General features: G+C 40.0%; 1 protein-coding gene and 2 non-coding genes across 9 annotated transcripts in view; all 3 read right to left on the bottom strand.

The window, feature by feature from the left end:
* Positions 1 to 26,478, bottom strand: part of CHD8 (chromodomain helicase DNA binding protein 8) — a 56,608-nt gene that overhangs the window by 4,594 nt on the left and 25,536 nt on the right. For 6 of the 7 annotated variants that reach the window (XM_060004882.1, XM_060004886.1, XM_060004885.1 and 3 more), the window contains 29 exons: positions 23,769 to 23,951; positions 23,619 to 23,687; positions 23,205 to 23,260; positions 22,574 to 22,691; positions 18,434 to 18,517; positions 15,732 to 15,869; positions 14,348 to 14,469; positions 13,959 to 14,202; positions 12,655 to 12,831; positions 11,521 to 11,664; positions 11,003 to 11,258; positions 10,216 to 10,426; positions 9,767 to 9,962; positions 8,890 to 9,057; positions 8,517 to 8,696; positions 8,247 to 8,357; positions 7,705 to 7,901; positions 7,255 to 7,454; positions 6,994 to 7,174; positions 6,816 to 6,905; positions 6,252 to 6,355; positions 4,974 to 5,103; positions 3,958 to 4,033; positions 3,446 to 3,500; positions 3,064 to 3,271; positions 2,442 to 2,650; positions 1,629 to 2,348; positions 1,261 to 1,412; positions 680 to 982 (listed from right to left, as the gene is read on the bottom strand). In XM_060004882.1, coding sequence (XP_059860865.1) covers positions 680 to 982; positions 1,261 to 1,412; positions 1,629 to 2,348; positions 2,442 to 2,650; positions 3,064 to 3,271; positions 3,446 to 3,500; positions 3,958 to 4,033; positions 4,974 to 5,103; positions 6,252 to 6,355; positions 6,816 to 6,905; positions 6,994 to 7,174; positions 7,255 to 7,454; positions 7,705 to 7,901; positions 8,247 to 8,357; positions 8,517 to 8,696; positions 8,890 to 9,057; positions 9,767 to 9,962; positions 10,216 to 10,426; positions 11,003 to 11,258; positions 11,521 to 11,664; positions 12,655 to 12,831; positions 13,959 to 14,202; positions 14,348 to 14,469; positions 15,732 to 15,869; positions 18,434 to 18,517; positions 22,574 to 22,691; positions 23,205 to 23,260; positions 23,619 to 23,687; positions 23,769 to 23,951 — 5,082 coding nt within the window. The remainder of the gene's footprint in view (positions 1 to 679; positions 983 to 1,260; positions 1,413 to 1,628; positions 2,349 to 2,441; positions 2,651 to 3,063; positions 3,272 to 3,445; positions 3,501 to 3,957; positions 4,034 to 4,973; positions 5,104 to 6,251; positions 6,356 to 6,815; positions 6,906 to 6,993; positions 7,175 to 7,254; positions 7,455 to 7,704; positions 7,902 to 8,246; positions 8,358 to 8,516; positions 8,697 to 8,889; positions 9,058 to 9,766; positions 9,963 to 10,215; positions 10,427 to 11,002; positions 11,259 to 11,520; positions 11,665 to 12,654; positions 12,832 to 13,958; positions 14,203 to 14,347; positions 14,470 to 15,731; positions 15,870 to 18,433; positions 18,518 to 22,573; positions 22,692 to 23,204; positions 23,261 to 23,618; positions 23,688 to 23,768; positions 23,952 to 26,478) is intronic. The other variant, XM_060004884.1, reaches the window with a different exon arrangement.
* Positions 38 to 147, bottom strand: LOC132421448 (small nucleolar RNA U6-53/MBII-28). Its single transcript, XR_009518696.1, has one exon. It is a non-coding gene; the product is annotated as a small nucleolar RNA U6-53/MBII-28 (small nucleolar RNA).
* On the bottom strand, positions 4,410 to 4,519 carry LOC132421447 (small nucleolar RNA U6-53/MBII-28). The gene has a single exon (XR_009518695.1). It is a non-coding gene; the product is annotated as a small nucleolar RNA U6-53/MBII-28 (small nucleolar RNA).

The raw sequence follows: 26,478 nt of genomic DNA, 5'->3' as shown, positions 1-26,478 counted from the left end.
CATAATTTTTTCCTTAGATTTCATTTCTTGACCTAGTGCCCCTCAGGTAGATTTAAGAGAAGTAGAATTTATCTCAACAACACCCAATGCAGGGAAAAGATCCCCTACCTGGTGTCTCAGTATTAGCATGGCAACTCATCACAGGGGCAAAATCCTGATATTCCTGTCACATACTAATTTCAAAAAATTTTCTTATTGAGTACTTAATGACCAGCTGCTAGGGTTCATTAGGGAAGAGCATCAGGAAAAATAAAATTTTCCATCCATAAAACAACACTGATTTAATTTCAGTAGGAATGATTCCTTTTTATTTTTAACTTAATAAGGCCCATAATACTTGGGCATCACTTTAATAGCTTTTCCACAGTTTGATTTCAATTTTTAAAAACTAGGTTTCTAGGCTCCAGAAATGAGCCACTCAAAAGAACCCTTGTGTCAATTAAATTTCTTTTAAAGATATGGTTTCTTTTAATCTAGTCCTCAGGAGATACAAGTCAAGATAAGATCCCTTCCTTTAGTGCAGTGACTCTTCCTAAATGGATCTTGGTGAGCGCTTTTTTCTTCTCCTCTCATTTTTAAAGTCAGTGGACCAAACGAGCTTAGTATTATGTTCGGACAGCTAGTCAGCAAGAATTACAGACTCCTTCCTCACTTCCCAGTGCCTAGATGCTCAGCTTACATCTTTGATCTGAACTGTAAACTCCTTCTCATCCATGCCTCGGCGAAGTTTGGTGAACTGAGCTGCCGCTGTGGTGACGGCGGACACTTCCTCCTCTGCCATGGAAGCTGCACTGCTACTTCGTGGTGTGGGGACCGGAGAGTCACCATATTCTCCTGGAGTCAATGAGGGACTGTCTAGCAAGTGGTTGCCTGACCCCAAAATTCCTCCTGTTACCATTTCTTGGCTCCGGCGGCTAGAAGGCCACTTCCCTGAGAGTACGGCCTGACAGACGAGGTCAATACGGTTTATCAGGACACGATCCTGAGTGGGGAAAAAGAAATCAGTTAGGGCCTGAGTACTAGCTGTGCGATCCTGTGACAAAAAATAGTTCCATCATTATCAGGTTAATTAAAAATCATAAGTCAGACAGGAGGGAGGTAGGAGTATCAGATCCCAAAGTCAACTGGGAAGAGTTTCACGAAAAAGACATGTAGCACTAAACACAATCAAAGAAACCCAGAACCATCTATTATTCCTTGTTCTCTGTATATGTCACACTGTATTTTTAGACTCGACATGTCCAGGAATGAGGCTGTTACCTTGGGCCACTCAGAAGCTCTTTGTCTTTCTTGTAGCAGCAGCAGCTCAGGGGTCATTTGTTCTCCATCTTCATTTGCGAATCCATCTTGGGACATAGGGAGGGACAGGAGACTTTCTTCATCATAGAGCTTTGAGCGGGACCGGTCAGCAGCTAGAGAGCATACAGAATGTGTGAGCAAAGGTGGAAGAATAAAGTTATATAGGAATGGTATTACATGGGCTTTAAATAAAGGCCCTAAGAATAATAGATCTCCTTCGATATTCTATCAAATCAAAATCTGAATCTCAGAGGATGCATTTAGAAAAGAAGGGAAAGAGCAGGGGGGGGAATGGGGAAGAGGGCCAACAGCCTGTCACATGCACTCACTTAGCTTCTCTTCCTTCTCGTCCTCACTCTCATCAGTGCTGGAGCTGGAGCTGGATGAGGATGAGGAAGAAGAGGATGATGGTGACAGCTTGCTCAAGTCCAGCTCAGAGTCTGAATCATCCTCATCCTCCAGTTTGACTGGTGGAACACTCCGGGAAACCAGAGGGGTAGTATCAGAGGGGGCTACTCGCATCTCATAGTCTTGTGGGGTTGGTCGGCTCCTGGCCACCACCTCATGCTCTAGCTTTAAAGTCAGACTCTCCAGACTGGGGACCTGGGCAGCTGTCTCCTCAGGTGGCTTTTCAACAGGAGCATCTGGGCGCAGGGGCAGTGGTGAGGCAGTGCGCGAGGTATACTGCTGGTGTAGCAGTGGAGTAGAGCAGCGTGATAGGGATGGAGCTGGTGCTCCTGCCTGATGGTTCTGCATATAATTCATACGGGCAGCCAGAAAAGAGAAGTCTGGGTCCTGCATGATGTTGCAGTCTGTTTGGCTCACCCCATGGCGGGCTGCCCCTCGTAGAAGCTCCCCATCATGCCGAACGGGCTCCCACCATTTAGGCAATTCAGGACCTGGAGGCTGACATAATGCCAACCGATCTTCCAAAAGAGGGTGGCATAAAACTTGTTCCCGTAAGCGCCGAAGCAATTCAATACGGTAGAGAGTCCGTGAGGCCCTTTCCTCAGTGATGGGCTCAATGAACAGATTAGGGTCTGGGGGTTCTGCAAGAGATAAGCGTGGAAGAAGAAATGAACCAAGAGTTGGTTCTGTCACAGTCCATCCCCACTCACCCAAGACGCTTCAGTCTTGCTTACCATCTCCAGCTGCTGGGGGAAGGCGGCACACTTGGCGGCACATGGCCACAAAACCATGGAAATACTTGGTAAGGCTTTCATCTGTTTTTTTGTCCAGTCGGGCAAAAGTGCGGAATCGATCCCAATGGAACTGCATGGTATCGGGGTCATACTCCACACCAAAGGTAGAAACTACTCGATAGAAATCAGTTTGTTCACGCCTTGTCCATCTACAAAGGGAAGAGGAATCAGGCAACAGTGATCAGAACACAGGGAATGGTTACTTCTTAGTATGGCTTAGAATATCTGAATGCACAAAAAATGAAAGTTGGTGGAAAAAAAAAAAAAGCCCCCGAAGACAGCAGAAGAGGTAGGAAGAGGTACTCTGTTAACATGTAAGAATTTAAGAATTAGCAAGCTAAGGGGGAAAATGATGCAAACAACTCAATGAGAATGCCTACATATGAGATCTTCCTGGGAGTTATGATTAAGTGAGGTTTTATGTCGTAGAGGTGTAACAAAGACAAAAAAGATGGTCCCTCTTAGGGAATTCCAAATAATCCTTCCTAAGATGCTTTTCAATATAGGGCCCATAGCTGAAGACAAGCTTACAGCTCAGTTCAAATTCCCAGCCATATTTTACCGTTGCTGTTTCTCCCGCCGTGCAATTTCTTTTAGCTTGAAGGCTGCCTCACAGCGCCGCCTTCTCCGATCCCCACGTTCTGCAGCCTCTATCTTCATCTGTTCTCTCTTGTAGCTGCGCTGATAGGCTGTTACTAGGCGCCGAAGCCTAGCTGTCAAAGCAGAGCCTGGAGGCCAGAATAGATGGCCTGGCTGTTGGGTCACCTGGGCTGTGGGCAGCAAAGTAGAATAAACAGGAAGTACAGGAAAGGTAGTAGAGATAACTGGTATTTCAACCCACCCAAAGGCAAAGCTCTCTGGTATCCCAGGAAAGGACAGAATTCAGTCAGTCCCCCAACCCCACCACCCCACACAAAATTATACTAGTTGACTTAGAAGTTTACCTTCATCTCCATCTATAACTGAGATCTCCTCATCCATCATCATCAAGGGATCACCCTAGAGAAGATCCACCCCACAGGATGGAGAGGGGAGGAAAAGGGGTAAAATTGGCACTCTGAAATCACTTTCTCGTGTGTGTCTTTCTATGGCACCATGGGATCCAGAAAATCTTCTCATGAAAGGAACTCTCACAGAAAATTGGAAGCAACCAAGTAAAAGAATATGAAAATAAAACCTGAAAAGTCAGTCCTTATCGAAGGCTTGAAGACAGGGGGACTCAGGAATTAAGTAGTCAAATAATATACTTCATTGTCCAGCTTGGGTCCCACCTCCTCCACAAAGCCATACCTGATCTCCCCCAGCTGGTGTTAAAATCCTTTCCATTAATACTTTATAGTCTCAAATGGTCTTTCCATTTTGTATTATAAATTAATCAATGTACTTCATGATTCAGGGAATAGGAGAATACTATTTAGTAACAGAGAAAAGCTGGACTCAAATGAGAATTCCTCACCTCATCATCTTGATCCTTTGGGGGACCCTGGAGTGGTTTATATTCAGGATCTTCACAATCTTTATCAAAGTCAACCCTAAAATCATCCAGAGGCGTGAGAAAACGACAAAGTTCAGTTCTAAATTGTTTGACTTTAAAAGAAACACTTTGACCAGCACATTTCCTTTCTCTTACTAGCACTTTTTATTGTTTAACCCATTTTCCCCCTCCTTCCCAACTAGTATTTACTTTTATTACTTCATTTGAATGGTCTATGCTTGCTTATTTTTACTATTGATACTTTGCTCTATTGAGTAGAAGGATGATATAATAAATGATTTGCAATAAATAAACAATCCAATTTCCTTTGAGGGTCCTATACTAGGCAAACTGAGGTTGTGATCATCAAAGAGAAATCTCTCAATCACAAAGGACTGGCAGGGTATTCATGAGCGAAGCCAACTATTTCACATGCCCCTCAGGTCTCCACGTGAGAAGTTTTGTTAAACTCATTGGCACCCAAACCAGGGCAACAATGCCCTACCTGGTGGCTCAGTATTAGCATGGCAACTCATCATCGAGGCATGTATCCAGGCAGAGTAACACCTTTATGTGTCAGCCGCCACTGGGAGATAAACCAGGGCTAAAATTTCCTGAGGCTCTATCATATAAGTGGCATGGGATTGCTGCATGACTACTACCTTTCAAGAGAACCAGTTATCCTCTCAGCTACCACGGCTGTACAGAAAAGCATTGCAAAGAAAACTGAATAGAACGTCAAATAAGCCATTTGGGAATAACATTAATTTTCACCCTTAGTTGCATCAGACTGCAATGTATCGTTTTAGGCCAGTTTATGGAGACCTTTCTGCTGGTCTCACTATTTGTTAAGAGTTTATCATTCATGAGTATAACCACCATTAAGAATCCGAATGGGTTCAGTCAAGGCTAGAGTTATGTCATCTCTTAGTACAAGCAACAAATACCCTTCATAGGGTGGACACAGAGCTTTAAGAGAACTAAACACTAATGCTTACCCTTCCACTATGTCAGAAAAATTATCCAACACTCGATGTTCTGCTGCAATGGCTTTGTCATCTGGTCGGCCAGCCTTTTCCAGGAAGCACAAGGCTGGGTCTGCCCTCATAGTATTATATTTTTCATAGCCTAGAAGAAAAAGAGCCATAATTTGAAGAAAATCAGAGATTCATTTTGCCTTTATGTAAGTAAGCTTCGTATGCTGCTGCAATAACAATGTGGGCTACTTTGGTATCATAACGCAAAATACAGTGAAAATTTTAACTTGGATAGCTGTTGGGTTATAGTACGATATTTAACATTTCTACAGCAATTTAGAGTCACAAGGAGTTTTATCACTAGTTACTGAAAACAGGAATTTAATCGGTGTTTATAGAGAATGGTAATAGATTTACTTAGCCATTTAACGGGTAATATTTTATCATCATTCTTACTATCAATACATAAGTGAGGAAATTTTAAAAGTTTAAATGATTTAGAACTAGGTCACACATTTTCAAATAAAGGATAAGAGATCTGCACCTGCAAACAAACAGGCACTCTGAATGTTTGATGAATGATGAACACACTTCAGGATGTTTGGACTCTTCTAAAGCCTCTGTGTCTTACAAGTAAATCTAAGACTACAAATGCTCACAGTTTTTCCTATCCAATTAAACATGTCAAAAACGTGAATTAAGTGCCACTACTTTTATTTTATAGAAGTAAATGTGAAAGTATATTAAAAAAGAAATGATATTCCAATTCACTAAGTAACTAGGCTGGAAGTTAGCACTTACTGCTTTTAATGCCTGGAATTTGTTATTAGGCAAGACTGAAAAGGGAGTTTTCTCCCTTTTTATACTCTATTTTTGTTTTACTCAAGCATGGTTGTTCACAACTATGTGAGAGTAACCGCTGAATATTTAGACAAATAAGATGTTATACAAGAAGAACACTTTCAGCAAGCCACAGGAAAGTGATACAAATTAATCATGGTTATTATTAACAAGAGTGGACATGCATTATTTCCCCGGATTGTGGAAGCTTAACTTAGATACCACTACAAACAGATTGGTAACAGTGATTAGAGAACAAATGGGAGACTCCCTACCTTGGGATTTAACTATCCATCTGGTCTTTCTTAAACATTTATTCATAGGAACTAATGGCTCTGGATATTTAAGGACTAGTTTCCCATTCAAACATAATTATTGGTCATGAGCATTTTGCTAAATATCCCATCTGTGGACATAAATCTACAATGGGAAAAGAACAGACTAAGAGCAGATACCTACCATGCTTAAAGACGCCAATGAGCAGGGACTTATCAGCCTCACTGTCCCACCATGTTGTTGGAACCTCCAGCTGATCCACTACTGGGAACCATATGTCAATCTCACTAAAGGTATAAGAGGCAGAGTCAGCATAGCAAGGCAGGAAATTAAAGTAGACAATCCTTGGGAAGATTATTACAGGGATCTTCTTTTATCTATTAATTTAAATGGTCATACATCTGCCTATTTCCTTCCACTGGTATCAAGAACAGCTGTCCCTCAGTATCCACAGGGGATTGTTTCCAGGAGTCCCCCCAGATACCAAAATCCATGGATGTTCAAGCCCCTTATATAAAATGGTGTCGTACAATGAATACAGTTGGCCCTTCATATCCATGGATCCAACTAACCATGGATCAAAAGGATGCAAAACCCATGGATACAAAAGGCCGACTGTACAGGACTGAAGACCTGATATACAGATCTTAATTATCAGGTATCCCCAAAATAGTTTGGAATGAAATAAGTACACCATTCTTTTCTGGAATAAGCCATGGCATAAAGAAAAATACAGCATAACTTTACCTGGCAATAGCACCCCCTAACACCTTCTCTGCCTGGTCTCCAATAACCTCCTGTCTCAGATAGTATAGCATTCGTACCCGCAACAGGACCCTAGAAGGGATAGAGAAAGAACTGGCTCAATAATAGTGTAGAAAGCTTGAGGTGGAAAATGCTTTAGTATGTTAAATTCCATCCTTACTTGTTACACTGATGTTTCAAGTGCTTCTTATAACTCTCATCTTGGAACAGAGTATCAGGGTTATATTTCCGGATCCAATCTGCCTTATGGATATCAAAAGTGCTTTGTGACTTTACTTTTTTCCCCTTGCGTCCACGGGGCACAGGGATAGACAGACCTGGGAAAGGGGATACATCGAAGACTTGGATTGAGAAAAACCCTTGGACCTGAAGAGGATTAGGTAACCTATAAAAAGATGAAAAGCAAAGACTTGATAATCACCTGAATGATTCTGCAATTCTTTTGTCTTGCCATTTTCAGCAGGGCTAATCAAGTCCCAGATGAAGCCTTTGATATTTTCATCCCCACGATAGTGTAAAAGACAGTACACAAGGATGGCCCGGCAAATCGTTTCCACATCTCTTTCAGTCATCCGTCGCTTGAAGCGTCCATGAGACAGAATATCTCGCCACCGTCCCCAACTTAAAAAAAAAGCCAAAAAAAGAAATTATACTGATATTTTCCTGGGGACTCTAATTCAGTGATATTCCCCAGTCCCTCAGAATCGCGTTTCCCAAAAGGTGGGAGACAAAAAGATCTTGGAAAAACATGGTAACAGAATAAAGTTTTTCCCATTATCCCCTTTTTGACCATAGCTTCCAATTTGAAAAGCAAACTAGGTGTCTATCAGGATGGAGACGAACTACCCCTGATGGCAAGGTGGGTTCTTACCCATATACCAGGAGGTGCTTTTCCACCCGAAAGCAGTCAGTGCGCCCATAGGTATGATGACGGTCATGTCGGCGAGAGCGTGGCCGCTCATCATCTTCACTTTCCAAATCAGAGAATTCCACTAGGTCATCATCTTTCAGAGTGCTGAAGTGGCGGGTCTGTTTTCGTACTCTAGGTGTGTCAATCACCAAGTTATTCTATGCAGAGAACAAAAGGAGAAGTAACTCTCTTCACGATATGATCACGGGAAAGGAATTAAAGACAATCAGATTGAAATAGCCTTGGATGTAACATTTGTAGATACTCAAAGAGAGATTCTTTTTTGGACATGCAAAATAATCTACGGGTACTCAGGAAGCGAAATTAAGTGGTAGTTATCTAAGTAGTTTTCTGGGGCCTCCCGTGTAGAAAGTTTTTATCATGGCCCTTGTATATACCATTATAAGCCAAGGTCAGCACTGAAGAATCAGAGCAGCTATAAAGACTCCAGAAAGTAACGTGTTTTCTGCAATACTTCCTCCCTAAAGGAGAAGGAAGCTCACCTTGCTATTGAGTAGATCCATGTCCAGGTCAGCCTTTTTGGCCCACTTTTGCCAAAAGTTGGGGTCATCCAGAGAAATATCAGTCCTATTTTCAGAAGCCACAAAGCTTGCCTAGTGAGGAACAAAGAAACAGTAAAGTTGACTATACCACTTTTTTGAACAATGGGAAACCAGTATATTTAAAAACTACATTGAAAAAATACATTCAATTCTAGAGAGCCCTGTCTCTCTCTCTCTGCTTCTTCAGCCGCTGGCACCGACAGAACATACCTTGGCAAACGTAGAACCCTTTCCTTCAGATTCAATGGTGATGGTAGTGGTTCGTCTTAACAAGATCTGGTCAATGTCCTCTTCACAAAACTTGGAGCCCTCATCGTCTTCCTCCATTATGGCTGCATATGCTCCTTTCCGTAAGAGATCTTCAATCTCCTTCTTGGAGAACTGCTGGATCTACAAAATCCAATAGAAAGGTGAAAAAACTACAAGAGAATATTATCTAACCATATCATGACATTTTATTATATTTTAAGAAACAATAATTGAGAACCCAAATGAGAGGTCAGGATCCTATGCAAAAATAGCTTTTGTCTCCCTCCATCACTATGACCTGTTACAAGTATAGCTAGAGATTAAGAAGACTCACTCCAGTAATGTTGCCATCCCGACCACTCATGGACTGAAGCACAGCTTTATCCAATCCCAACTTGAGGCTAGCCTTATCAAACATCTCTCTCTCATAAGAATTACGAGTGATGAGACGGTACACCTTCACAGCTTTACTCTGCCCAATTCGATGACACCGTGCTTGGGCCTGGTGGAAGGAAGGGCAAAGATAACATAAATTAGAGGGACTTCCCTGGTGGTCCAGTGGTTAAGAATCCCCCTTCCAATGCAGGGGACGCGGGTCCAATCCCTGGTTGGGGAACTAAGATCCCACGTGCCACAGGGCAACTAAGCCCGTGCGCTCTGGAGCCCGTGTGCCACAACTAGAGAGAAGCCCACACGCCTCTACAAAGATCCCGCGTGCTGCAAGTAAGACCTGATGCAGCCAAATAAATAAAATTAATTAATTAAAAAAAACAAAAAACATAACATTAGAGGGGGTGGGGGGAGAAGGATTCAAAATACCGATTTCCATCTATAAAGCAGCCATGAAATCAACTCAAAATCAAAAGTCAACTACAAGATGAAATTATTGCCCCATCATCTAGACCAGGGGTCAGCAAATCCTAGTCACCTGTTTCTGTGAATAAAGTTTTTGCTGAAACACAGCTCTACCCATTTATTTACATATTGTCTATAGCTGCTTTTGTGGTACAAGAGCAGAGGCGAGTAGTTACAACAGAGGCTGTCTGATTTACAAAGCCTAAAATATTTACTATCTGGCCCTTTACAGAACAAGTTTGGTAACCTAACTAACAATTCTATACTCTCTAAAAGACAAGACTTTCTAAGATCCTGATCCTGTTGCAAAACCTCCCAGGTTATGTGTTAGTCCCTAAGACAATGATTTCCTTTACCTGCAGGTCATTTTGCGGATTCCAATCTGAATCAAAGATGATGCAAGTATCAGCAGCTGTGAGATTAATTCCAAGTCCACCAGCCCGGGTGCATAGCAAAAAGACAAATCGGTCTGAGTCAGGCTTGCTGAAGCGGTCAATAGCAGCCTGCCGAAGGTTGCCTCTAACTCGCCCATCGATACGCTCATACAAGTACCTGTATGGGAATCACAGAAAAGAAAGTTTAATCAGCTCAGCAGAAAAAGAGAACAAAAAAGCAGACTGGGATTAATATCAGTACCTCTATATCTCTAGTTCACCAAAAACTTTATCAGAAAGTGGAGAGTGAGAGTCTTAAACACTTCTCTTATCCCAGTCCTGGTCGACTTTAATTAAACCCAGGCCCTCCTACTCTTTGCAGCCTTATGAGTATATAGTAAACACAAGGTGAAGAATGACTCTTTTCTTACCTCCTCTGGATTAGATAATCCTCTAGGATATCTAGGCAGCGTACCATCTGGGAGAAGATCAGAACCTTATGGCCACCAGCTTTAAGTTTCGGAAGTAACTTGTCAATAAGAACCAATTTGCCAGCTGAACGAACCATTGCCTGCAAGTGGAAGTCATGAGGTATGATATGGCAAGCTTCTCGAAATTCTGTTAGGATTTTTTCTTCTGCACCTGCCAAAAGAAAAATCAAACCTGATGGTGAGATCCAGAGAAACATACTAAGGCTGCAGTTTATTTAACTGAGACAAGGAAGCAAAGAAAAAAAGGTAACCTGACTTGATACCAATGTTACACACAGAATTTCAGCACCCCCAAAATCCTAAGTCATCCTCAATTTTATTCATACAAAATATTCCTTGTAAGTCAGGCTTAAGAACTGGGTAAAATATATGTAAGTATGTGGACAAGGACCAGAATAGTATATGCAAACCACTATTACCACCCTGCTGGCATCCAAAACACAAACAGCAAAATGGAGCACCACTGAAGACAGAACAGCATAACTTGAGTTCTTATTCATGAAATTCTAAACAGCAAATCCTTTTTAACTTTGGAGATTATGCAGGATCAAAGGGGTAGAAAGAACTACAGGAAGACTTCCAAATGAGAATTGTTTTAAAAGGAGAAATCTCCTCTATTCCCAAATTAGGATGGATCAGTCAATGCATACATTGTTCCTGAGGAATATCACTTAGAAAGTAAACAAGGTAACACAGAAATGTAGGTGTTTTCCAGGAATTCCCTCACCATTGATGAGATATGGGTGGTTGCAGCATTTGCGCAACTCCATCATTGTATTGAGTAGATTAGGCATGTTAGTATGGCCTGCCCCTTTGGAAAGAAAGGAGAAATTCTTCTCCAAAATAGCCCGATAGTATTTCTTCTGAATGTTGGTCAGCTCTACTTCAATAATGGTTTCCTGCTTAGGTGCCAGGTTCTTTTCAACATCCTCTTTGAGTCTTCTCAGCATCATTGGCTTGAGAATGGCCTGTAGCTTTTGAACCTGTGCCCAATACAGAGAAAAAAGAAATCACTAACATGAGGACAAACATTCTCACATTAGGTGGAAACATGGAGAAATACAATGAGAGTTTTCCAGTATCTGAGAAAAGTAGATTTTGGACAATGCCACAAACGATGTAGGCACAAGGTTACATACAGGGAGTTCAGAACAGCCCGTGATATCTAAGACGGTAGATATCTGCCTAGTACAAACTTCACCTTTTTTTGTCCTGGGTTAGTACCGCATTAGACAGACTTCCTACCTGTTCCTCTGTCTTGAGATCCCCAAAGTCCTTGAGGAACTCTGATTCTGACGGAAACTGTGAAGGTTCCAAGAAATGAAGCAGGCTAAACAGCTCCTCCACAGTATTTTGCAATGGTGTTCCTGTGAGTAGCACTTTGTGCTCCTAGAAATGGAGAACACAGAAGAATGATAAAACTCAGAAGGACTTCTAGGGTTTTCTATCAAGTATATAACTTTAGCTTTCATTTCTTTAACTGTAAAATTATGGGAATGGACCAGACTACTCTCTTTTCTTTTACTTGCTCCCTCTTTCGATAAAATATTCAAGAAAACCCTTGATATTATTTAACATATTAATTTATCTTAAATATATAAGCCAATAAAGAAATATTCAGAATACGTTTTTTCCAATTAAATATGCCTCTCCGCACTCAACTCCCCACAGGCATCCTAACATGGCCCCCTCTGAAGAATGTACCTGTGCTGGATTAAATATGGCCAATAATTTTCGGTAGTTCCTCCTATCAAGGTTCACCCCTTGAACATGGGCTTGCCTTGTAACTTGCTCTGACAAAGAGAATGTAGCAGAAGTGATATCATGTGAGTTTCAGAGCCTATGCCTCAAAGGCCTTGCAGCTTCCACCTTTACCCTCTTGGAACACTGCCCTGACTCTATCATGTACAGAAGCAAAGTCTGGCCCACAGCGGGTGACGGGCCATGTGGAAGATGACCCAGGCAACAACCAGCACCAATTGTCAGCTACAGCTGCATTACTGACTCCAGGCAAGACCACCAAAAGACTGGGCTCACCAAGCCCAGACTAAGTTGCTGAGCTAGAGAATCATGAAAAACATAGTTGTTTTAAGCCACTAAGTTTTTGGATATTTTGTTATGCAGCAATAGATAACTAATGTAATACCCAACCTCTCCACCCAGTTGAGAACCGTTAACCTACAATCAACTACCAACTCTAAAATTTATATGAATTTTATGACTTTCAGGTTACCATTCCCACAGGCCATACCCACCACCCAATACCAAGACTCTGATTCTTTTCTTCTCTGCTAAATTAAGGTTATATTAATTCCACAGGGAATTAGGATTTCTTTAATTCCAGGTGTTTCTGCCCACAAGTCAGTGAGAGGAACTCACCAGGTCCATGTGCTTGAGACTATCAAGCAGCTTGCAATTACGGTTCTTTAGTCGATGGGCTTCATCAATGATGACACAACGCCATTCAATCTCACGAAGCTCGGGACAGTCTGACAAAATCATCTCAAAAGTGGTGATCAGGGCATCAAACTTGTATGCACCCGGGATGAGGCGCCCCTAAGCATGAAGGCAATAAAGTCAGAAAAGGCCTAAAATGTACCTAAAGGAGATGCTCTTCTGAATCACACATCCGTTTTTCATATTCAGGCAGGCTTAATAGGAAATACCAACTGCACCACCACCCACCTCTGCCACTGTTCATCTTCCTGATAAACAGTGCCAAATCACTGAATCTAAGATACGCTGCTTCCTCAGCACACTCAGCTTCTTGGGAAAATGAGACTTCACTGAATGAAGCTGGACATTTTTGACTCTGCTGCATGCCTACCTCATGTATTTCAGCCCTACACCTTCTGTTGGTAAACACTAAAATCCACAAATGTTGAGTGCTGCTGAAACATACAAGATAAAACTAAAAGTGAAATAGCTAATGTAGTATGTGATAATATTGGTTACTATCTAAAAAGTGGACAGAAGAATCCAATTATCTTAGCAAAATTAAGAGCAACAAAATACGACTTGAATAAATTTGGTTTGGTAGAAATAAAAACCACAGGAAACTAATGGTAGGAAAAAAAGTCTCATAAAATTCAATGTTAAGAAAAGATGGGGCTTCCCTGGTGGCACAGTGGTTGAGAGTCCGCCTGCCGATGCAGGGGACACGGGTTCGTGCCCCGGTCCGGGAAGATCCCACATGCCACGGAGCGGCTGGGCCCGTGAGCCATGGCCGCTGAGCCTGCGCGCCATGGCCGCTGAGCCTGCACATCCGGAGCCTGTGCTCCGCAGCAGGAGAGGCCCGCGTACTGCAAAAAAAAAAAAAAAAAAAAAAAAAAAAAAAGAAAGGACATGGCTTACGTTCACCACCATATGGATCAAGGAATTAATAAAGTAGCTAAATGAATTTCATTCTGGAAAATTCTTTCTTGATGAAAACATCAATGCTGATAAAACTCTATTTTAAATATATGTATTCATAAATAAAGTCAGAATTTCCACTGGATTAAAATGTCCATTGGATAAGAAGAGCGAAGTAAAAAAAAATGCCCTGCACAACCTAAACAAAAATTTTGCCTTAAATCACAGAGAGTCTCAATAAAAGTCTTTGATTCATATAAAAGCCTCTAAAATACCAGGTACCTTGGCCTACTCTCTAAACCATAATATTTGTATTACATACAACTCACCCGTGAATCTTTGCAGTACATTTCATACTGCTGAATCATCTGCCGGCTGGCCAGACTGCCATGGTACACAATAGTGTTCATCTCTGTCCACGTGTTGAATTCTCTCTCCCAGTTAGTAATTGTGGACAGTGGGGCAATGACCAGGAAGGGGCCATGGATGCCCACATTATATACCTCCTGTAAGAAGGCAATGGACTGAATGGTTTTGCCCAATCCCATCTCATCAGCCAGGATGCAGTTCTGCCTGCAGATTCATCACAGAAAAAGAAAAGCAAGTCAAAAGAGACCATCTTTTTAAAAAGTACTTAAAAAGAAACTGTTTCAACAGAAAATAAATAAAAATAATCTCAGACTAATCCTATATGTTATGGTCCTACTCTTTTCTTTACCTGTTATACCAATTAAAGAGCAGCCAATTGACCCCTTCCAACTGATATTCCCTTAATTGGTTTCTGTTTTTATACTCATGTGACAACTCCAACTTCTTCCAGGCACTTGCTTGTGGACGATTCTAAAAAAATAGAAAATTTGAATAAATGGCATGGAGACACTAACGAAATTAGGTAAACTTACTAGGTAGTTCTAATAGTTGAAGTCAATTCAAAAACATTACCATGTTAAATATATTCAAACTCATGAGTCCATAATGACACTTTTAAAAAAAAAAGAGGAAGAAGGAAAGAGAAAAAGCCCACTGATCACTTTTGGAGGGTGCTAAGGAAGTACTTCATTATTTTGAAACTGGGAAATAAAGGATAAGGTAAATAAATAAAGCATTTATCCTCCATTCCTATACCATCTGTACCTTAGGGTAACCAAACAGTAGGTGAAACGTATTTCTTTTTACAGAAGATTCTGTCTAATAAATGAAGAAATGACAGAATCACCATTTAAAACTCTTGAAAGAATGGATCTCAACAATGAACAAAAATGGCTGATATCACAAAAGACAACCTATCAGAACCATCTATAAAGTGGATTTAGTGGTCTCCCTCCCCAACCTGATGCAGCCTCTAGAACAGTGTTATCTAATGGAACTGTCCACAATGATAGAAAATGTTTTATATCTGCCTTTAGCCACATGTGACTACTAAGCATTTGAAATGTGGCTGGTGGCTACTGTATTGGACAGAACGGCTATAAAAAGTTCTAACAGACATTACTGCTCTACATCTAACTATTTATGTGAAATATAAGGGACAGAAAAGGTACCAAGGGGAATGTAACTGGCAAACTGACTATGGAAAACCCCAGAGAACAATCACCTGGTTTCTTCAAGAGAAAATTGCAAAGGAGGGAGAGGAGATCAAGGGGAAACTATAATTAAGAAAGATATATATGAGATATATATTAACTAATAGCAATATATAGACCTTACTTAGAATTTAATTCAAACAATTTAACAAAAGTTAGAAGATAATCAGGGAAATACAGTGATTGCTTACTTGATGATATTTAGGGATGGTTAAATTTTTTCAAGTGTTAACAATGGTACTATTTATCTTTTAGACATAAACACTGAAATGTTACACATAAAATGAAGGAATCTGAGATTTATTTTAAAATAATCTGGGAAATGGGGAAATGAGTAGGTAGAGAGATATGTGAAACAAGATTGGCTATGTGTTCATTGTTAAAGTTGGGTGACGGGTACATTATACTACTTCTTCAACTTTTATATATGTTTGAAAATTTCCATAATAAAAAGCTAAAACAAAGAAAATTAAATCATTGCCTATATGGACTTTACAATCTAAATGCAGATATACTCACCACCCTTTTGAGTTCTGGGTGCCTTGACTGGATCCGTTTAAATTCTCGAATCTTGCCCTCATCAACATCCTCTTTTAGCTCCCATGTACTATCCTCATAGGGCAGAGAGCACCATTTTACCAAGTAGTAAATTACAGGCTAAGAGAGAAAAAAGCCAAAGCCTTAATGAAACGAACGATTCTGTGTTCTCTGCCGTGATTAAAAGATAAGAATTTGACTAAAGAATCAGATCACAAAGTGTCAATATCTAAAAAGGTGCCAAAAAAGTCAGGCTGAAAACACCAGACAGAGGCTCACCTGCTGATGCACTGTCCTATTTATGGCTCTGATCCTGTTTCCAGACAATTTATCAGAATCTGAAAGTGAAATTTCTACCCAGCACTATCTAGAACACTAAGCACTGAAACATTAGGCTCATCAACCAAGCAGATTATACAAACAAAAAAAATCCTTTATTGTGTTCAATTAGATTGAAATTGAATTGTTGAACTGAATTAATTACTGTTAATTATTGAATTAAAAGATATGGTAGCCCTGTTTCATACTATCCTCCTGGCACCAAATTTGATACAGTAGAAGCCAGGCTACTGTAGAAGCAAAGAACAGGTTAAATCCATAGGAGCAGAGCAGGACTGAAATCACTGGGCTTCTGAGCTCCTGGAGCTCTCAGCACAGATGCTATTTCAAAGAGCAGCCATATGGTGGTAAAGAGATTTTCTTGCGAGCCCCAGGAAGCTAGGAGATAACTGCAAGAGGTATCCCCGAAGAGGGCTAAGAGTGAAGAGGAAGGGGAAATGCTGAAGCTCCAACTATGGTGCTATGCTCTATGTAGGCATTCTAGTGCACGGGACGGGGCAGTGACCAGTGGTAATATGGCTCCTATTCTCACTACTCAAGATGACTGATCACGGACCGGACTGCATTTCCATATTTGGTTTATATGAATCGAGAAGAATTAGACTGGGCCTAGTGTAATCACCAGGAAATCTCTAATTATCAACTCATAGAATACCCCTTAAAACAGCCAGCAAGAAGTATGAAGATATGTGTCTCAATAGAGATATAGATCAAGGAATACCTAGAATTAATGTAATTTCTCTTTGACCTTTTTCTTTACTGTAGTGACTCAGGTCACTTTCTACATAAAGACATTTGTCAACGTCACATATTTCCGGCACCCTTACTCTTCCAAGGACTTTAATATTTATTTCCACTATTGGGTAACGTAATAAGGATGACAAACTCATTTTGGAGAGGAGGGGGAAATGGGCAAACGTAACGTTTTTATCCAATACTGGGAACATAAATTACAGTACCAGGGTACTAAAACACTTTCATCTGTCATACTGGTCCCAATACATTCCAGAGGAGCCTAATCAAAGTCCAATTACTTTTGGAAGATGAAGGTGTAAGTATAGTGATAGAGAGCATAAGATTTTCAAGGCTGGGAAGGCTGAGATCCTGAAAGCGATGAGAATAATTTAACAGTAGCTAACCTGTCCTGACTAATAACTGGTCCATTCCACTCTCACCTCCCACAAATGAACAATAAGCAGTAATTCCCACCCCTAACCCCAAAAGCAGAAGATATGTTTTCTGAGGCATTCTTCTTAGGATTTAAAGACACTCAATTGTAACGGGCCTTGGATATCTAAGGTTCTATCTGAGAAACGCTGAAGGCTTGTAAAATAAACTGGAAATTTTACAGAGGGAAGACTTTGCCTCTTAGGCCCTGTACAGATGATATATGGGAGCAAGTCATTTAGCTTGTGAGTGAGTCCAGCCCACCATCCAGCACTGATGTCTTAACAAGGCTCTGCTACCCACTCTGTAAGCAGTGACTGAAGTGAGGACAACTGGATGAAATGTGGCCCTGCAAAGTTAAACCAACAACTATGACTTGAAGTGAGAAGAGTTCTAACAAAAAGGCGGGTCATGGCCTAAGTAAATTTAAATTTAAATTTAAATGAGAGCAATGCTGAATTCACTGGTGGCTTAGATCTATACAACTCTTATTTGGAAAATGAAAAAAAGTGAGTAATGAAAACATATCACCTAGTGTTTTAACATATCTAAAATCAGCTACCCGATCTAAGAAAGCTTTAGTGCTGTGGTTCCCAAATCAAACTATGCATGAGAAGCCCTTGGAGAACCAACTTAAAAATACAGATCTCTGGATCCCACCCTAGATGTACTGAATCTGAACCTGTGGGAATAGGACCTCACATTTGTTTAAAGGTACTGACACAAATGCAGTGTATCTGTTTTAGTGACAAATGAAAATGCATTTAACTGATGCTAAGTACAGGAAATAATTCTCAACAACATGAAGAAAGCTATGAGTCTATGCAAGTATTTTTATATTCACAAATTTGGAGATTCGTAAAGTATCCCTTTCTCCATCCCCACCTCTCACCCCCAACTGAAGGTCAAGGGTCTCCCATATAAAATCTGTGAGAAAATGAGGCCAAGGTTAATGAGTCTCTGTAAAACAGCTCCCAGATATTTGAGAATCTTTCGTTTTAGCCTCTCTCTGTTCTCCTTTACCTTCCCAGTATCATTCTAAGTATCTCTCAGAAAAATTCAAAAGTACCTTTTCAGTCCAAGAAATTTTTCAGCCATATCTGAAAAATAAAGGATGGGCAAGCAGACAGGCAGAAATCTTTAAGAGGCCTTTCATGTTCCTCCACGCCCCAACTCACCTCCCCATTGTCCTTGTCAATGCTGTGAGACTCATCCAATATCCTATCCACCTCTACATAGTCTGGGTTGAAGGGCTCTTCATCCTAGAGGAATTATGAAATCAAACAATAAGACCAAAAGATCACTGTCCAGGAAACACACTCCTCCATGCAACCTTTAGCTGATAACCCTACTTCAAAATTTATTAAGAGAAAAGAAGGGAGTTCCCCATTTTCATAATACCACATCCTACACACTTACCTGTATTTGCATCTATCCTCTTGCCTGTTACCAGATAAAGTGTCACTGCTCCCTAACAGAGGCCATTCTCTCCATATATGCTTTGGATTCCATTCCTTCTTGCCTTCTTAGGAATCTCTCTCTACTGGAGCATGCCCATAACATACAACCATGCTTGACTATTTCTCATCTTTTCTTTAATTAATTAATTTATTTATTTTGGCTGCGCTGGGTCTTCATTGCAGTGCGTGGGCTCTTCATTGTGGCACACAGTCTTCTCTAGTTGCGGCACGCAGTCTCTCTAGTTGCGGTGCGTGGGCTCTAGAGAGCATGGGCTTAGTTGCGGTATGTGGGATCTTAGTTCTCCAACCAGGCAACTTCACGTCTTAAAAAGACCTCCCTGACTCTACATCCCCCTCCAACTATTCTTTTGTTCTGCTTCATACCCAAACTTTTCCAAGAGTTTTAAACACACAGTACCTCCATTTCATCACCTCCTTCACTTATTTGTCCACCCATTCCACTCTTCTTTCTACTTCCATCACACAATGAAACTACTCTTGTCGAGGTTATTAATGATCTCCAAATTGCCAAACATAATGGAAACGTTTCTGTACTCACCTTAATTTACCTATACAAAGTATTAAACAATTCATTATTCTCTCCCCAAAGCACTCTCTTCCCTAGGCTTTTCTGAGACACCATATTCTCTTCGGTAGCCTTTATTTTGGTTTCACTTTTTGTTTTGGCCAATTCTCAGTCACCTTCACTGGCTCTTTTTTTCCTAAGTCACTGGTATCCAACTTTGGGTGGTATCCCAAGATAAATAACCCAAGGCTTCAAAGAAAGATCTCCAAGAAACCTTAAGGAAAAAACTCTTTCTTTCTTAAGACACTTTCCCCCTGATTTTTGTGACATATCTTTTTCCTAATCTTTCTCCTACCACTCTGGCAAACAGTCCCTTCTTCACCTGGTCCTCTAAATTTGTGAGAATTGCTTAAGGATTGGCCCTGGGCTTACATCCATTGCCTTATAGAAAGAAATTTTTAAAAGTACAGAACTATTAGAAAGTATAGAACTTTCCCCAGGGTGACTCTATTCATTATTAAGGCTTTAATAATTATGTATATGCTGATACATTCCAAAGTTAAACTGCAGCCTAAAAAACCCAGATTTGTATATCTATCTCCTTGATAGAAATGTGTTACAGAATTTTAAGCTTAACATGGTCTAAACTAAAATCTTGATTTTCCCCAAATCAGTTGCTTCTAAAATCTTCCATTCTTTAATAAATGACTCTACCTCAAGCCATTTGCTCAGACCAGAAACCTATCTATATAAGCCGTCGCACCAAAACCTGTCAATTCTACTTTAAAGTAAACTCAAATCTATCCATTCTCTCTAACCACTGAAAGCACTCTGCTATAAGCCTTAATTTCTCATCTAGAAAACTTCAACAGCCTCCTTACTGCTCATCCTACTTTCACGCTTACTCTTCTCCAATCCAAAGTCTAGATGATCTTTTTTTTTAATAAATTTTATTTATTTATTTATTTATTTATTTATTTATGGCTGTGTTGGGTCTTCGTTGCTGTGCACAGTCTTTCTCTAGTTGTGGCAAGTGGGGGCTACTCTTCGTTGTGGTGCGCGGGCTTCTCATTGCGGTGGCTTCTCTTGTTGCAGAGCGCAGGCTCTAGAGCGCCGGCTCAGTAGTTGTGGTGCACGGGCTCTGTTGCTCTGCAGCATGTGGGATCTTCCCGGACCAGGGCTCGAACCCGTGTCCCCTGTGTTGGCGGGGAGATTCTTAACCACTGCGCCATCAGGGAAACCCTAGATGATCTTTTAAAAATGAAAATTGGGGCTTCCCTGGTGGCGCAGTGGTTGAGAGTCTGCCTGCCGATGCAGGGGACACGGGTTCGTGCCCCAGTCTGGGAAGATCCCACATGCCGCGGGGCGGCTAGGCCCGTGAGCCATGGCCGCTGAGCCTGCGCGTCCGGAGCCTGTGCTCTGCAATGGGAGAGGCCACAACAGTGAGAGGCCCGCGTACCGCAAAAAAAAAAAAAAGGAAATTGGATGTGCTTTCACCTGTTTTAAATAGTCCAGTGGTTTCCCTCTTTGCACTTAGAATAAAAACAAAACTAAAAGGTCTATAAGCACCTGCTTGCCTAAATTTCTGATCTCATTTCGGGCCACTCACTGTCTATCGTACATCAATCCCACTGTCCTTTCAGTTCCTCATCCTGTCTCAGGGCTTTCATATATTGCTATTTCCCATGCCAGGGATACTATTTACATGTGTTCATGGTCTTGCTAACTCATTCATAATTCAATTCTCAGTGAAGTCTTCACTGATTATCCAAAGTAGGCATTTTTTTATTAGGTCTTCCTGTGCTCTTTCTTTCCTGGCACTTACCACAATTTGAATTATTTTTAAATCTCTCTCTCTCCCCATTAGACAGTGAGCTACATGAGAACACAGACCATGTGTGATTTGCTTACCATAGTGACTAGCACATAATAAACAATGAATAAATGAATAATTGATTTGGTTAAATGGCCTACCTATAAAGGCAAAACTGGCATACAAGCCAGTTAGCAGAGCTTGGCTCAAGGGTCACAAATTATATATCTAATACCAACTGGAATGGGATTAGTTTCATCATACATTTCTCAAATTAGGCTTTAAAAGAACATAGACCAAAAAACAAAGAAACCCCCACGACACAATTATCATTATTTTCATATAAAAAGATATTATAAAACCTACATGGCCCGACTTGCCCTCTCCAAGTGATGTGGAAAATAACTCATTTATTGGTAAACCTGGTGATATAGTTTTTTCAGATGTATTTGGCCACAGCTGGGTTTTTTTGCTGAAGCTATACATTATTCCTTCTTTCACTCTTTCTTACTAGCTCCTCTTTAGGTTTTTTTTTTTTTAAATAAATTTATTTATTTTTTGGCTGCATTGGGTCTTTGTTGCTGCACGTGAGCTTTCTCTAGTTGTAGCCAGCGGGGGCTACTCTTCGTTGCGGTGCACGGGCTTCTCACTGCAGTGGCTTCTCTTGTTGCAGAGCACGGGCTCTAGGTGTGCGGGTTTCAGTAGTTGTGGTGTGTGGGCTCAGTAGTTGTGGCACGCAGGCTCAGCAGTTGTGGCACATGGGCTCTAGAGTGCAAGCTCAGTAGTTGTGGCGCACGGGCTTAGTCGCTCCACAGCATGTGGGATCTTCCCGGACCAGGGTTCAAACCCGTGTCCCCTGCACTGGCAGGTGGATTCTTAACCACTGTGCCACCAGGGAAGTCCTCCTCTTTAGGTCTTAAGAAGCTTTGAGAAAGAAAATTCTTCTTCTCAAGGCACTCAGTAATGAAAAATCCCATTTTGGGAAAGGTATATGCATACAAAGCTTTCAAAGCAAAATCGAGAGTTAAAATACAGCTCAAGAGACCCTTACAGATGTTCCAGTACTTAACTAGTAGTAACACTGGGTATGGTGTATTAAAGCTCCTTTATCACTATTTCTAGTTATACTGGATTAGAAATTTGAGAAAATAAATGTTCTCTCTTAATGATATGGTTGCTTCTGTCTACAGATACCATCAACTGCTGAAGACTGACATTAGAGGGAGAAGAATGCCGCAAGTGGACCAGAGGTCAGTTTACCATCTGTTCTGAAAATACTTCATGAATATCAAAAAACTCAATTTCCAAGTACCCTATAACTTATAAAAATACCATATTTAGACCTGGTAAAACAAAGCCTGGGGCAATTAAGTAAGAAAAGTCCAACGATCAAAATGAACACTTTATACCCATATATACAAAGCAACTATGAGTCTTTTGAAGAATCAGTCAAGGTTGATAACCCCAGTAATTTATGCTTCTATGAAATAAATGATAGGCAATACCTATTCCTAATTACCTCATGGAAGAAGTGTCTCATCTGAGCCATTTTGGTTTTGAAGCGCTTTAGTTTTTGATGGATCCTCTTATCCTTCTCTAGTTGGGAGATGGTAGCCCACTCACAATGTAGATAGGAGCTAAAGGGGATGGAAATAGCCAGTCACAGTGTGAGAAAGGGGAATTGGTCAGCTAGTGTCTGAGATGTGGGGATTAGCCAGAAGCAGACATAAGACTATGTGCTTCAATGGGGAGACAGTCTCTTAGGTCAGTGCTTCTTAAACTTGATTTTGCACACAAACCACCTGGTCTAGGGTAGGCTTGAAAGTTCACATTTCTAACAGGCACCCAACTGATGCTAATTCTGCTGGTCCACGGATCACACTCTGAGTAGCAAGGTCTTAATCTTAGACTAACGTAAAGAGGATTTTACAAGGGATTTTATCAGGAACCATCCTCACCCCACCTTTCTGCAGGTAAATATAAAGAGTCAATTCCTGAGCTTCTCTCTGAATAGACATTTTCCTCACCAAAAACAGGTGAGGAGACTATAAAAAAAGGGACACATTCCCACCCAGGATAGACTATACAGGAGAACTTTTTAGAACCCTGAGGAATTTGGGGTGAAAAGCTTTTTTGCACAGATCACATACTAGTTCTTGTACTTGACAAAGAATTCTTCTGCTTCAGTATATTGTCCAGAAGGAAGCTGAGAAGAAAGAAATTACAGTTACTAAACTTATTTGTCAAAGAGAACTTTTCATTTTAACACACACGGTAGAGCTTCATACCAATGCTCCCAGAATATATTACTGACTAAGGGATTAAAGAACTTAATCTGGTATTTCAATGCTGGAGGCTTGACAGCTGGAGAAAATAAGCCCTTTTCCAGTTTAAACAAATAAGCGAAAGAAGTGGCAATAAGACAGTTCCTACTTTCCACCTAACTTTTCTCCACCATCTCTTGTAACTACACTGTAGCAATATAGCCTGACATCCAAAGGTGCTCATTACATACAGCCTGTAACTGCAGCATTATGGGCTGACATTAAAAATAGAGGCCTCACCTCCTTCTTCACAATACGCATAGAAAGCACTTTGTCTACAATGGCTGCATCTTCTTCACTGGGATTCTCCTGTAGCAAAAGATGCAGTCAGTCAACAGAGATTGTGAGCAGCAAGACAAAGGTCTCAAATTGCTTAAGTTCTCAGCTTACCACAAAGAACTGCATGGAAGGCAAAGTCTCGCCATCTGGTTCCTGCACTGGCTCGGGCAGGATAGGCTCAGTTTTGATTGGACCAGTTACATCTACTTCTTCTTCTTCTTCATCATCTGTGATCTTTATATCCAGATCCTCTGTATATTTTTTCCGTTTAACTTGGCGGTTTGAGCGTCTCTTCTATAGAGGCAAAAATGGTTAAAATAACTGCTTGGGTCTCTCAAGGAGAAAACCTTTAAAACTATTCGCCTATAGTCATATACTTAGATTTGACTCCAAAATCTCTATGAAAAATTAAACCAAAAGATGATAAATAGCTTATTTATCAAATTATGTGATGTCAAATCATGTAACTTATTCTATGTACTGAATATATATTAACTTGCTGAATTGTTTTATCAAAGTATCAGATTCCACCTGAAAGTAACCTATTGGCAAGGGGCTCTTAAAAAACTGAAACAGGACTCTCAACCTGCAGAGTGCAATGAACTTCACAGGAGGAGCAACCCTGGAGTGCAAAGGTGCAAGAACATTTTGTTTCTAATTGTTCCTTTGTTTTAGTTCTAAAGTTTTTTTGTTTGTTTTAATAAATAGGATCATACTGTATGTATTGTTCTGCTGCTTACTTTTCTGTTAGCATTTTTCTTGGAGATGTTTTCCATATCAATACATTTCAAATCTGCCTTATTCTTTCAAATGGTTGAGTAAAAGATTTTTTAATTAAATAATCTAAGTAATACTTGCAGCTCATGATAAAAAAATTAGGAAGGATGGAGAGACAAAATTATTATTTTTCAATCATGATTATAACCCCTGGAAAACCCAAAATCAAATGAGTCATTAGAAGCAGAACTACTGAAAATGAGTAAACTTGCTTGGCATAAAATTAATTTTTAAAAATCAATAGCATTCTTATAGAGACTAAGGCAGAAAATACAATAAAAGAAAATATTCTTTTTCTGAGAAAATATTAATTATCTTAAGCATTAAATTTAGTAAGAAATATATAAAATCTATGTGAAGAAAACTTTAAAGCGCTATAGGACATTAAAAGAGAGTTGAATAAATAGTGAAATATATACACCCTCCCTAATCACATAAATTTGAAAAACAAAATTAACAGAATTTTTTAATTAGATAAGCTGATTCTAAAATTCAAATGGAGAACTAAATATCTAAGAATAACCAGGAAAAATATGAAAAAGTATACTTGGCCTTACCAGATATTAAGGACAATATAAAGCTATACTAATTAACACAACTTGGTACCTCTCCAAGAAGAGATAAACAAGTCAAGGAAATAATGTTCAGATATAGACTAAAATACTTATGTGGATTTAGAACATGATAAAAACAGAACTTCTAATCAGTGAGGAAAAAGTGGATTATTCTATAAAATGGGATTGAAAACAGATGACTAGCCGTCTAGTGGATGTAAGAAACAAATCTACAAAAAGACTGCAAGATTTAAAAGTTAAAAAAAAAGACATAAAATTTCTAAAAGAAGATGTGGAAGAATTTTTTTTTATAATCCTGGAGTAGAGAAGGTGTTTCTAATAAATTGATCAATTTGACCTTGTAAAAAGTTTAAGATATCTGAGTAATATCAATATAATCCATCATAAACAAAGTTGAGACAAGTAATAAACTAGAGAAAAAATGCCATATGATACATTTCCCAAGCATAAAGAGGTCTTTTGAATCACTAAGAAAAAGATCAACACAATAGAAATATGGGCAAATAACATAAATAGTTCATAGAAAAAAACAGAATGGCTTTTAGTGTAAAATGATGCTCACACTCAGAATAAAATTGTTACAACTGAAAACTAAACTGAGATCCCCCTTTTTTTTTCTCTTGCACCTAACCGAGTGGCAAAAATCAGAAAGTTGGATCAAATATTTGAAACAGGAACGCACACATTGTTGGTGAGAGTACACACTGGCATGAAGAAAATTTCTGTAGAAGAAAATTTGACAATACCCTTTGATCCAACAATTCCACTTCAAAGATATTATCCTACAGATAAATTTGCACATATATACAAATCTCTGTAGCATTACTTGTGGTAGTAGAAGACCAGAGAAAACCTAAATGCCTATCAACAGGGGATTGGTTAAACAAATTACGCTATAGTCAAAATATATGAAGTGACAGTGGAACTCTCACTGCTGGTGGAAGTGTAAAATGACACAATCACTTCGGAAGCTGGCAGATTCTTATAAAGTTAAATGGTTAAATGTTTAACTACCCCACAGTCTATCAACTCCTGGGAATTTAGCTATGAGAAGTGAAAACCTATGTCCACAAAGTATGTGTACTGAGACGGTTCATTGCAGGCTTACTCATAACAGCTCCAAATTGGGAACAAACCAAATGTCTAATAGAATGAATAAACACTGTGCTATATTCATAAATAAAACTGTTTCTCAAGAAAAAAAAAAGAATGAACTTCAGATACATCAACAACATGAATAAATCTGAACAACATTATGCTGAAAAAAGTGAGACCCAAGAGTACATACTACGTGATTCCATTTACATGAAGTTCAAGAACAGGCTAAGTTTAATCTATGGTAATAAAAAGGGGCACAATGGTTGCCTATGTGGAGGTGTGGGGGAGAGGATGGTGAACTGACTGAAAAGAGGGTACAATGGAACTTTCTGGGATGATGGAACACGGGATGTCATTAAATAATCTCTCGG

The sequence above is a fragment of the Delphinus delphis genome, chromosome 2, assembly GCF_949987515.2.
Source record: "Delphinus delphis chromosome 2, mDelDel1.2, whole genome shotgun sequence".
Taxonomy (NCBI): domain Eukaryota; kingdom Metazoa; phylum Chordata; class Mammalia; order Artiodactyla; family Delphinidae; genus Delphinus; species Delphinus delphis.
The sequence above is the reverse complement of the archived record's forward strand: the minus strand, read 5'-3'. Positions and strand labels throughout refer to the sequence as shown.